Raw genomic sequence first — 13,452 nt, 5'->3', positions numbered from 1 at the left:
TCTGATGGTCCAGGGCACACATCTGTCCAGAGCAGCAGTCAGGGTCATCCAGACTGATTCAACTGCTGGATCGTGTTTCCTGTCATCCAGGCATCTCCCTCACAAGTCTCTCCTGTCTCTGCTTGCCTGTGATCACTGCCAGGCCCTCAAGCACTGGCAGTGCCCCTCTCTGGTCAAGGATTGTCACCCTCATCAACCCTGAGGAGAGGCAGGTTTAGCAGAGCACATTGCCAGAAGTACACATACAGCTGGGCTGTAAACAAATGAATTCCCTTGTTGTTTAGCCATTTTTCACATATCTCCAGTTTTGGTTGCTGACTGTTCAACCACTGTCCTCAGCTTTTACTCTTCTCTTGGCAATAGCCTTAAGCTTGGACTGCTGTTGCTATTTTAGCTGCTTTAATATTACATAAGCAGAAAATGTTCTTTTTAAAGGCGTCAAGTCTTCTTGCTCCAGGCCCGTGTCAGTCATTCAGAATTATTATTATTTACACAAGGTCCCTGCTGCAGTAAGTATCATATAGCCACAAGTAGCCATTTCAGTGAGCTCCCTCCGTGTCTGAGCCTAAGCTACTGCCAAGTTCTCAAGAGTAAAACCCTGCAGAGGCCAGAGAATTGCTGCTAGGGACAGAGCAGCAATCCAAATTTCATTTTGGGTGATGGCTCCTTGGTGAAATTTGGCAAATAAAATTTCAGACTCCAAGCAGGGTTCCCTGCTGCCAAATGAAATACTAGCCTGGCCTTTCAAAAAGCAGATCAAGAAAGCACAGATTTTTGCAGTAATACCATTTCTATTTACTGCAGTCTGATTTACTAGTTTGCAATTTGGGGACAAAGCAGATAATTCAGTTTTAAATTGCCTTTTTTTTTTTTTTTTTAAAGTAGCTGTGCAGCTCCTTCTCTACAGCATGTCTAGCATTTTGGACTAGAGAACTCACTGCACTTGCCCCACTGGGATGTGCCTTGAAGGCCTGAAAAGCAGCACTTAAGAAGAGAAAACTGGGCAGCAGATTTCTCATTTGATGTCAAGTGTGTGCAGCCAGGGCTCCTGTAAGTACTATTCTAGTAGCACTGGCATTGCTCACTGCTGTAAGCAGCACTGGGGAGCACTTGTAGTGAACTCCACAGTGTATTCTTACATAGTCTTCCTACTCATCTGCTTTGTGTGTAGGGACAGGAAAGGGTAGAAAACCCTTTCACATAGGGAAAAAGGAAAATAGCAGTGCATCTATTGTGGGGTGCACCACACAGGCCACCACCTTCCTAGGCATTTTGTAGGACAAGACTTGAGGCTGAAAATTCTTCTCTTGGTGTCCCTGAAGCTGCAGGCAAGCGAAAAGTGAAATGTGTTCCTAAAAACCCAATAGTATAGGTGAGTCAGTGCAATTACAGTATACCCCCAGTGAGCATGACAAAATGACACCACCTTTTTCTTTTCCATACTAGGTCCAATCTGCCTTCTACTCTAAAATCAATTTCTTAAATATCTTAAACCAAAATCTTGGATCTTTTGCTGCTTAAATTAGACAGCAAACTCTCTGGATTAGAGGAATCACATCTTCCATGTTTCTATTCCTTTCCCTTCTCCCTGCAGCACCATCAAGTCCCACATCTAATCATTGTTACAATATACTGTGGAAGACGTAACCATGGACCACAAAGGGATGATTGTTTCTTCATGGTGGTAATGATAATATCCAGACCAGCAGTGGCAAATGTGCTTGTGGTTAAAGGCCAGGGTAGGAATATGCCACTGTGCTGCCTTCAAAGTCCCTGCTATGGTCCAGATAGCCACCTTGCCCTGGCATTTTCCCTGCTCTTGCTTTCACCCTGTTCTTGCTCCTCTGATGGTCTGGATGTTCTGGGCCACCCTGCAGCAGTGGGAGGGAGTCAGCTCCCAGTGCTGATTCCAGCCCCATCCCAGCTCAGCAGCAGCAGCCAGATAGACCCATCAGTCCAGAAGCAGAAGGCTTATGAGGATTGCTTTCCAGCACACTTAGTAAGATGAAAATAATAGCTCCAAGGAAAATGCATCCATTTTCCTTTACAAATCCCTGGTGTGGAAATGTTTTAACTTTTAATGAAGTCCATCTGTGCAGAAGCGCTGGCTCTAAAGGATTTACAGAGACAAGACACTAGTGTAGCCTGCTACTTCCTCCTCCTGTTTTTCCATTGATATAGAAAGCCCTGAGCAGTGCCCAGATACTCCTTCTCAGCACCCAGTCTCTTCCTTTGTTAGCATGAAAAGTATAAAGATGCTAATGAGCCTGTGCTTTCTAACACAGCCCACTCACAAAGGATTACCTGGGAGGCTAGGAAAAGGGAGAATATGATCAAAAACATAAATCCCAAGAGTCAAGAGACAAACAAACATTTGGACTATAAGAAAAACAATAGGCTGTAAATGAGAGCAGGCAAAAGCAGTCCCAAGAACTACACAGACTGGAAATTAGTGCTGCTGCTCAGCACTCAGCCATGCTTCCTGAGGAAGTGGATGACTGCTTGGGTATTCACTGCCATGAGGTCAATCATTATAAAACCATCAAGGAGTGGTGGTGCAGCCCACAGACTTAAATTCCACTGTAATTTAGCATTAATTAATGTCCTCTCTTGTAAACATGCAGGCACTTTCTAAAGATCCTACTACAAATCACTGATGTGTCTAATGACAATACTGTAGGACTACCACAAAAAGAAAAAATCAGGGATTTCTATCCTGCAACCCAGACTTGAGAAAGTAAGATATTTCTATTTTTTTCCTTGCATTAAAGACATAATATTGTGTTCTCAGTTTGAGTAACTTTTTGAAGTCTTTAACTAATGTAGTAACAATAAGACCTATTTTTTTGTAGAACATTTGCTATCAGAAACTGTAAGCAAAAATACCATCTAGGACCTAGTATGCACAGGGAATATCATCAGATAACATCATCATAATTTATGGTGTGTCATGTCTTAAATATACAGAAGGACTTTATCAGGATCATGTAAGTTGGAGATTCACATTGCAGAGATTATGGGCAAGAAAAAGGCTTGTTCCAAACATTTATGTGTAAAAAAGTGACAGTTAACAGCAAAATATATGTCGAAGAACATGCTTTTGTCGGTGAACATGAGGATCCTCTCACATGTGCAAGCCACCCCCAGCCCATGCTTAGCCCCAAGGAGACAGATGAACCTTGCTGAGCACAAGCCAAGTGTAAAATCCAGTACATTCCTCAGTCCTCCGGGATTCATTTGCTAAACAAAGAGTGTTCATTAGTAAGAAATCGTAAAGTTGTTAAGAAGAGGCTTTTCTACCTCTTGAAGCTTTTGTGCCTTTTCCAGCCACATGTCTATAGAAAATAGAACATTAACAGTCTGAGCATGTCACAGGAAGCAAAAGCATCCCAAATACTGCAGCAATACAGCTGGATATCCACACAAACCTATGCAAGAACAGCCAACCTGGTAACTAGAATCCTTTCTCTCAGAGAGCAAAGGGTCAGTCTGGGATGAGTTTTAGTACAGCTTGCCTGGAAAATGAAATTGCAAGAATACAGGGAATTTAAAATCATCCATAAATACACTGTGAGAGTGAAATGAGTGATTCCACTGCATAGATATAGCTTCATCTTCTGAATATGCTTAATTGGATACTTCAGTCTTCCAAAGACTCTTATAATCCAAATTAGGCTGCAAAATAAAAAAGCAGCCCCCATAATAAGCAAAAAAAAAAACAATGCCAGAAGCCACCCCTAGAAGCAAACACACATCATGAGAAGACTTTATCATTCTCATGTCCTCTTTCCATACTAACCCATGCATATACAGCCTTAAGATTGTATTTTCTTTCTTTAAATCAGAGGAAGGAAGAAATTAATATGAGATTTCATTAGTCTGTTGATTTACTATATGGAAATAAAAATCTGGTTCTAACTTCCTAATAAGCACCAACCCAAGAATGTTCTTTCTTTTCTTGGGAAAACCCTTAACTACATTTCCCAGGGGTTCCTGACCAATGACTCTAGCTCTACAAAGTTTCATATGAACCAGCATTTTTTTTTTCTTGCTGAAATTAACAGAAAGTGTACAGGGAATTTAGCACTTACTTATCCCCAGGCTAATTCAAACACCTTCAGTGAGCAACAAAACTGCCATGAGACTATCCTAATATAAAACCTACTATCCTAATATAAAACCTAGTTATTTTGGTATGTTGAAAACAGTTTTAAATTGGCAACATAGCATAACCATTAGAAAAATTGCCTTACATGAATTGTGGCTAATTTCCAGCAGGTTCCCAGTGTGAGCCATTAATACCCAGAGGCTCAATCATTGATGCAGATAAGATGGATTAGGACAACTCCAAAAAGCTGTTCAGTTTTTAAAGGTACACATTCCAAAGCAGAGGCCTAAATATTGGCTCAGTACAGCTGAGCACCTCTGGCTGGTCAGAGCATGACCAGATTTACACTACTCCACCAAAGGTTAGTTTCTACTGAAACAATTAAGTCATGCCTTGATCCCAATCAAGATAACTATGACACAGAAGTTAAGGAGCTCAAGAGAAAAAGGAATTCCCATTCTGCTCATGTTTCAGTATTTTACATAACACCATATAAACAGCAAAAACAGATTTGCTTTGTGAGTCAAACACAAGCGTAGATCAAAGATATCATTGAACTTGCTGGTTTTTGAACAAAAGGCCCCATCACACAATCCACAGTGTAATCAGGGCATGAAGGCAGGGAATGTTCTCCTTTCACTGAAAACCATGGAGATTTTGGGAAGGCGGAGAGTGACCTCCTTGGGTGGAAACTGCTCTTACCTCGAACATAAAGGTTGGCTGGGGCAGAGTAGCGGGTTCCTGCGCTGTTGGTTGCAACACATTCGTATTTGCCTTGGTCTGACTCCTCACTGTTCTCTATTTGCAGAGCTCCTGTACACAAACAAAATGAAACAGACAATTCAGGTTATGGCAAATCTGGTAATCAGACCAATAGCCTCTGAAAAGGAAGGCCATGCCCCACACTTTTAAGGTATCTTCCTGGATAAATATTTAATTATGTTCCCTGGACCCATAAATTACCAGCATGCAGCCAAAGGTATCCAGTCTGCTGTTAGAAACTTGTGAAATTGATTATTGTTATTTTTCTAATGTGCAGGGAACAAATTACTGTTTTATTTCTAACCACCCCAACCACTTCTATTTTTTTTGCTTCAATAAAGGAAGAAAACATACACATACACACATATTAATTACAGCTTCATATGGGACTCCTGCCTAATAAAAGGACCTTTAATAAGTCTTTAATCAAAACAGGCAAGCACAAAGCACACTTAACTGTAGCTGTTTCTTATCTGATCCACACAAAGCCTAGCAAACGCTCAACAAATTACAACCTTCCTGCAAAAATTGGCAGAGTCCCATCCCCCCCACCTCACCACTCTTCCTTGGTGATGTCTCAAAAAGACAGCTCTTTTTGAGAAAACACTTTGCCTTTCATCAACTTTTTCCACATTGTTTTTTCAGATTTCATCATATACAATATAAAAATATTAGAAAGTTAGTCTGAGACATGAAAAATACCCACCAATGCAATACGCCCGCACTGCTGCACGGTGCTCATGTGAAGGCCACCCTCCCTTTGTCCCAGCAGTGCCTGCTCCCCCAGCTTTGGGTCTGGAATTGCTGTTTATCCCAGGCTGCACATCCCTTGGGATATGACCTGATCCCATCCCCAAAGTGCCAAATGCATGAGGGGCTCATGTAAATAATGGCAGTAATTGTCAGGGCATACAGAGTAGCAATTTACATGGGGAACCTGTACAGTACCAGTGATGTGGAAGTGAGCGATGGTCTAAGCTGGTGTTCTCTCAGTCTACTCAGCATATTCCACTGGTGTCCAGCAGCGCTCAGCCTGGCAGCCTGGCCTTTCATCCAAATTCTTGCCCAGCACAGATGACTGCACAACTGGTCACAACTAAACTCCCTTAACTGAGCTCCATATGCAGACTGAATGATGGAGATGCAGAGAAAGAAAGAAGCAGGATGCATATGACAGCAACCTGGCACTGCAGGAGTGTGTGGCCTCTGGCCAGACACTGAAGTGGCTGCTTCTCAGCCTGCTTTCCCCAGGCATTGTGGGAATAATTTTTTAAGTGCCTCCAAGTGCTCAGATTCTGCTGGTTAGTATTGCCTGCAAGAAGGGAACTCTGCTCACAAACCATATACCAAACTAAAAAATGTTAACCCCTTTGCTTGTAATGCTCTGAACTCATTTCTGCCTGCCACGGTTGAAAATGACCACTGAGAGCCGCACTGAGAATAGCTGGTGAAATTGCCTTCTCCCTTCTTGCTGGTTCAAGCTGCAGAGGTCAAACTCAGTTTTTCTTATCATCGGAACAGAAGAAAAACTAATGTGAATCAACCACTGCCACCTACATTATTTAGAAGGATAAATTGAGACTGTAGCATAAGCCTATATGTCATGGGGAAAAATGAACTTCCCTGGGTTCTGCCATATAATAAAAATGATGTACAGAGCCCTCCCTATTGTTGCATTAGTGCTGGAAATGAGGCTTCAGCTAGACAGAGAAAGCTCATTTGCAAAAAGTCTTTCCACCTACTAACAAAAGGACCTGCCAGCTTGCCTGGCCACAGCACTCTCTGGACACCCGCAGGCTGAAGCCTACAGAGCTCTGCTGCTTGATTCAGGGAGAACAGTGAATTTCTGCATCCTGTCCAGGAAAGACATCTTCAAGCAGACAGCAGCATGATAGGCAGTGGAGCAGGACAAAATGTCCCAGCATTGACAAGATACAGAGAATCAGAGAATCTAGAAATGGAAAAGACCTATTAGGTTACCTCGTGCATCCCTGGGGACCAGGGCATGATTGTTCCTTGTTGTAAATGTACTTGTCCTGTGTCCAGTTCCATTTTAAATGTGCCAAGTGATAGGTCTTTCACCACTTCCTCAAGGAATTGATGCCACTGCCTGGTTATGCTCTCTGTCAGGAAGATTATCTTGGAACTCACCATATATTATCCCCCTTTGTAATTTCTGCTCATCATTCCTTGGGCACGCATGTGCTGCAGAGCTCATTCCAAGTGCTTCCATCAAGCTTGTCTGGGAAATGCTGTCTGTTGCAAAATATACCCAAGCTTAATAAAAAACGCAACTGGCTGGGCTGGAAGCAGAGCCAGCTTCAAGCGATAGTAGTGTCTGCCTAGAAAAAAAGTAAGATCCCTAGATAATTCTGCCATAAACATATGACCCTTGTAGCCATTTAATACATATCACTGGTATTTTTTTACCCTTTTTACTTGTGATCACTGTGCCTCTTAAATGTCAATCAAACTGTTTTTCATCTTTAGGGATCTCAATAGCGGAAAGAAAAAAGAGAATGAAGAAAATGAGGGGAGTTTCAAAAGAAATGCTATTATTGCCTGTCAACACGGACCAATTTCTAGAATCATACTATAACCATGCAATGTGTCAGCAACTGCCTACAAACTGCTCAGGGACATTGGGCAAGGGACTCTGGGTTTGTCTGGGTTGGCACAACTATTCAAATTATGATGTGTCAGAAGAAGACAAGAACCCAGAGCAGAAGGAAGTTAACACAAACCTTTCATATGAAGCAGAAAGAAAATAGGTCCTGCAATAAATCATCGTTAGACAAACATACAAATCCTGCAGCATAACTGACAGCCATCAGAAACTGGAAGGATCGTGGAAAACTGATTGCACTCAGCGGGGCTGTAGGGGTTTTCTTGAAGGACAGCCTACAACTAAGTGATGGATCCAGGAAAGCGTAGGGTGTCTCAGAGTACAAAGATTTATGAATAAAGTTAAAAAGCTCAGACATTTTTGGAATTAGAAAGCTGGAGACAGACATGCATCTGAGACTTGGGAAAAATACCTATAAAATGCTCTCAGCCCTAGTTCAGTGATCCCAGAGAAAGAAAGACATCATCTCTTGAAGGGTTCATGGCTAGGCTGGACAGGACACATGAAGTACAGGAAAGTTAAGAGCTGGGTTCTGAGTAGCATCTTTCCCTGAAATTCATGGAAGCTGCATCCAAAGACGCTCAAAAGCACAGTGAATTCTTTGCCTTGACAAGTGCAAAGGATCTGATTTCTATTCCTAGCCCTGTCAACGTCTCATAATCTTCTGCGCCTCTGCAAACCGGGGCTAGAAAGGCTGATTTACTTTTATTCATTACTTTGGGATTTATGTTGCATAAGTTGCTGAGTGAGGTCTTGTTCACACAGGATGTTACTGCAGACTTCTCCCATGGGCTCCCCCAGTGCTCCCGTGCCAGGTGCCTTGTTCCCATTTGTGTGGCCGAGTCCTGATGTGCAGTCAGACAGCAGGGCTTTGGTGGATGCATGAGGACCATCCACCACCAGGACATGGATACAAGCACACAGAGGAGCAGTGAACAGCTTGTTTGGTAGCTTGAGGGGCTCTGCAGCAGCACATGCACATCAGAGTGAAACCTATCCCTGCTGAGCACCACTTGACCCCCGCTGCTCCTCTGCAGAAGGGCTCCAGAGGAAGAAGGGAACAATTCCTCACCGCACTGCCATGTCACGTCACTCCTGCTTGTGCTTCAGACCTGCTCCTGATAAGACATCTCAGCTTATCAGAGAGCTGACAGCTCCTGAGAAAAAACCCAGGCTGCTCTCCCGTGCCAGGGAGAACAGTGACAAGGCAGAGTTTTCTAGGGCTGAGGGCAGGAGTCAGCCCTGCTGACTGACAAGCATTCCTTACTTTACATTCCTTATTCCTCTTTACTCTGTGCTGGTATTTCCCTGCCAGCCTCTCCCTTTCCTCTCCTAGCTTTTCTTTTGCTCTTTAACTTGGGCACAGACAACAGCCCCTTTAGCAGCTTTCCAAGATACTTATCTATTCAAATAAACTTGTGCTCAGGCAGAATCATTAGTTGCAGTGACAGTGGTTAAAAGAAGCATTTAAAAAGTGCCCTGCACAGAGAAAGCATGAGGAAGGCAGATTCTGATAAGGGATGATTTCTGGCAGTGCTGGGTACTGTTGTGCCATGGAGGGCTTGTCACTCTCTTCTCTAGGTGACAACCCAAATGTAAAAGGCTCTGAGCTGCCATACAAATTGATCTTTCTGAAATCCTGCTCCGTAGCTCATTGGGAGATTGTGCTCTCTTCTGCCAGAGAGCACTGCAAGGCGCCAAACACCAGAGCTCCTGGGGCAATGCTTTTCTGTATCAATTCAGGTCGGAGCTCCATCTCCAGCAGTAGGAATAGCTCTTTTTCTCTACCAGGGCATTCACAGCCTCAGTCCTCTGGGCTCACAACCGGCAGACTGACTTTTTGCCCTGGTTATAAAATCAGACATGGAATTAAATGCTCCTCTAAGTACTCAAGAGTCAGAGAAACCAGGCTGCAGACACAGCACTCATCTAAGGAAAGGACTTGCAATGCGGATGCAATGAAGCCAGCTACCTGACCAGGACCCTTCCTCTCAGTAAAGAGGCAAATTTAGCTCACCTGCACACTAGAGCACATGGCTGTCCCTAAAACCCTCCCTTCCTTTTCTTTCCTCCTGCTTCCCATCAGCTTCTTTCAGAAAAATACTACCCGACTTCTCTTCCAGCAGTATTCTTAGCACCCTCTTCAGCCAGTTCCCTCTTCAACAAGTGCTCAGGTGTGGGTCTCAATCCCTTTTGCTAAAAATTTCCTCCTAGAGAAGGAGAATTTCTCTAATAAAATCCAGAGAGCTGTGCAGTAAGGTCAGAGACAATCCCAGACATAATAAGGACTCATAAATGTGAATATGGTGGACAAAGAAACAATATGAAGCCCTGACAATGGGAGAATTAGACTCTGACATCCTGGCTGCTGCCTGAGATAACAAACACTTGCTGTGGGAGCTGTTAAAAAACACCAAACCATGTGAGAGTCACTAAAAATCAAAATAAGTATTTCCCATATTCACTATTTTTGGTAATTTATAACAGCAGCATCTCCCAGCTGTTCTAGAGGATTGTACCTAGCCTCCACAAGCTATTGGCACTGCCAAATATGCAAAACAAGGTAACTACAAATGTATTTTCATTGTTAGTGTTCATTATGGTTATTATGCCTGAGAGGACAGAGATTGGCATACAAGGGGCCTGTTCTGGATGGCAGCACTGCTGAGAAATCACTCTTCTGAGCACCAGAGCCAGCTGCTGATAGTACCTGACTGCTGCCAGGAGCTGGACTCAGGCAGAGCGGGAGGAAAGAAGACCCAACATTCTCGGCAGCAAGAGGCCTCTTCTTAGACAGGAGAGTTTCAGGATGCTCTGATCTCTCACTAGCAGGTACAGGGAATCTCGGGGGACTCTGCCTCAGAAGCAAAACTACAGCACTGTCAAAAGCACAGTAACACCACTGTGTGCTTCTAAAGGGACACGAGTCAATCTGAATGTGACAGTAAGAAAAATGGCATGACAAGCATTTCCAGGCACTACCCCACCCAGCCTCCCCCTGACACTTCTCCTGCAAGCAGATCTCATTTCAAAATTGTTTTTCTTTTGCTTTCTTTTGGTGACTGGGAAAGCTCAAGAAACAGGAAGAGAATCCTATAATACACAAAGTACAACCAAATGTACAAACACATACTTAAAAAGAGACAGCAAAATTCTTTTAGCTTCCTCTAATCTCTTTGGATAGCTTTACGCTCCAGCTCGCAGGATAGCGTTGAAATAATGGAGCTATATTTAAACCAGTTCACTTGGGACTGGAAAAGGTTTAGCTACAGCTGTACAGAAGTCGGTGTGGGTGTTTACCTGGCTTCCCAGACAGCTTCTGACACCCAAGTGAGCTGATCTAAAGTTAATTCAGACAGACCTCTGCTACGCTGACGTCTGCAAGGAAGAAATACTCATATGTATAGGAACCTCTGATATTTCCTGTGGTGACAGAAAGTAACAAATAAATCTGACTGGAAAGGGATAATGCCTGAGATGATGATATTCCTTTACCTCCTCATGTGTATCCAATCTAGTGCCTGCTCAGCCCAGCATCCACTAGAAACACAACTGCATTCTACTCTCTCTTACAGCCTCGAGCAGGAAAATGCAGCCAGGTTTCACAAAGGGTTGAGCGAGTTAAATTGCAGAGAAATGCTGGAAATTAACATCTTACATTCTACTTTCAAAATATAAATGGAGCAGAACTTGCCTAAACATGGATTTGCTGATATTATCTGTGGGTCACCTTAAGAAGCCAGCTCTTGCCTAATGTGACAGGCATTTGCCAGCTCTATGTCTTTCAGATGAACAAACAGTGATTTCAAGATTAAATTACTATCTGAGGCAGTCCCAGAGGGGTAAAGAGTGAAGACACAAATGGAAATTCTGAATTATGGATGGGAGTTCCTCCCATTTAAGGGAAGCCAGAAATGTCTTGGACAGAAAGGACCAAATATGTGTGGGTAAGGTCAAAAGAGTTTGTTTAGGGATAAAAATCTCTTCCTGTTTGGAGGGGTGCATGGTAGAATATCTCAGGTCATCCTCTGTATAACCACATGCTGTTCCCTCCAGGTGGGTTTGCCGCTGCTCTGACAGAAATGCCTTGGACACCATCCCAAGAAGTCCAGAGACACAACTCCTAGCGACACAGTCACAGCAGCAATGAAATCAAACCAAAACCACCCCTTCCCCCCAAACATTATTACCAAAAGGGTTCATTTAGAGTAATTAGTTCACCCTTCCTTTCAGACCAAATTAATGCATTCCAAAGCATCAAACTTACCTTAATGAGGAACAAGAGTGCAGCTGGGTATAGAACATGGCAGAACAGTCACTTCTACATGGACACAACCTCACCATCATAAAAGCACTTTCATCTAATCTGTCATTATCTTTAGAAATTCAATGACCTCCATTTTAAATAAAAGGCATCAGGCTGACAGAAATCCTCTAGGAGAAGCCAGAGAGCAGCACGTGGCTTCTGTTTGCTCTCACAGAAATGTCATATTTGACATTCAAACAGGACACATATATTTTAAATAATGTCAAGAACACTCTTAAAATACCTCACCAGGACTCAAACGAGGGTGGGAAGGGGGTGGGGGTGCGGGAAACTTATGTTTTATGAGATGGATGGTTCTTTTCACAGAGATGCCATCGGTTCCCAAGCAGGACGTATGGAGCATCCATGTGGTTCTGGTGCTGAGTCACTAATGTCATCAGCTAGGACGGGCATGTAGGAAAGCGAGAGGGGAGGCCCTGGGATGGCTGCACACTCAGCGTGCTCGGCCGGGAGCTCAGAGCGGATGGTGAGTTAGAGCATTCCATCTGTCACTTCATTTTAGCATTTGCAGTAGAAATAGGAGATGAAGAAATAGTTTTAAGGAGTTTGTAACATCACAGCTGTCAATCTCCAGTGTTCCAAAGGGAGGAATGACAGATATGTAAGCCCATTCATATAAAAATAAGGTTTGCAGTCTTCTTCCCTGACCCAGATTTGCTACAAAGGCAACTTAATGCAAATACGTATCAAACACCAATTCACATTTCCTCTAAAATCACCTAACAGGAGCTGAAAACATTAACCCCCAGCAACAGAACCAGTTCCAAGAGTAAGATTATTAACTTCCAGCAGTGATTCAGGGAAAAGGGCGAGGAAAAGGGAGAAGGGAGAAAACTGAATGAACGAGGTTGTGTTGATTTATAGGTGGTAGTCATTCTGTCAAGAAATCCAGAGGTCAGTCAAGAGGGGTAACCAAAATCACAAGAGAATTCAAAAGGGTCTTAGCTCATAACGCTGATTAACATGCTAAAGTTAATCTAAAGAGACAGCTTTGAGTGTTTAGGCTAGAAAAAACAACACTCCAATTGGAAAGTCATTACTGGTGCACACAGGCTGTGAAAACTACTACAGGGACTGAGCACCAGACTGGGCTGGGCTGTCAAACCAGGGCTGGGTTTAATTAATGAGGGCTTAAACAGCCAGAAATGCTTCTGATTTATCTATTTAAAACAAACCTTAATGATGCAAAACAACATCAGAATGTCCAGCTCAGAAAGGGGGGGGGTCTGGGTCAGTGGTTCTCCACTATGCCATCACATTAGAGGGTGAGAGCACTTAAAAGAGAAACATGAGGAACACAAAGGTGCCTCTTATCCCAGAGTCACATTTGCTCAACCTTTCAAGAATTTTTCTTCTTCCATTTAGAGTTTCATGACCATCAGCAGCAACACAGATGAATTTGACTATTCTCTTGTGAAAATGTTACCTCCATACACTTACACCAAAACAATCCATCTAAAATCCCCCGAGACAGAAGACCTCAGAAGGTCACAACTGTGTAGGAAGTACAGAGACTTTCAGGAGCTGCAAGAGATAACAACTCTCCTGTGGTGGAGGCCTGGGAGCATTTCCCAAACTTTTGCAAACTTTCCGTTGAATAACCCCCTTTCAACAGTGCAAAATTGCAAT

At 43.2% G+C, this 13,452-nt stretch overlaps 1 protein-coding gene across 17 annotated transcripts in view; it reads right to left on the bottom strand.

Moving 5' to 3' along the window:
• PTPRF (protein tyrosine phosphatase receptor type F) overlaps positions 1 to 13,452 on the bottom strand; it is a 378,733-nt gene that overhangs the window by 85,570 nt on the left and 279,711 nt on the right. For all 17 annotated transcript variants that reach the window (XM_068199067.1, XM_068199066.1, XM_068199070.1 and 14 more), the window contains one exon: positions 4,811 to 4,921. In XM_068199067.1, the coding sequence (XP_068055168.1) occupies positions 4,811 to 4,921 (111 nt within the window). The remainder of the gene's footprint in view (positions 1 to 4,810; positions 4,922 to 13,452) is intronic.

Source organism: Anomalospiza imberbis, chromosome 9 (genome assembly GCF_031753505.1).
Source record: "Anomalospiza imberbis isolate Cuckoo-Finch-1a 21T00152 chromosome 9, ASM3175350v1, whole genome shotgun sequence".
Classification (NCBI taxonomy): Eukaryota; Metazoa; Chordata; class Aves; order Passeriformes; family Viduidae; genus Anomalospiza; species Anomalospiza imberbis.
The sequence above is the reverse complement of the archived record's forward strand: the minus strand, read 5'-3'. Positions and strand labels throughout refer to the sequence as shown.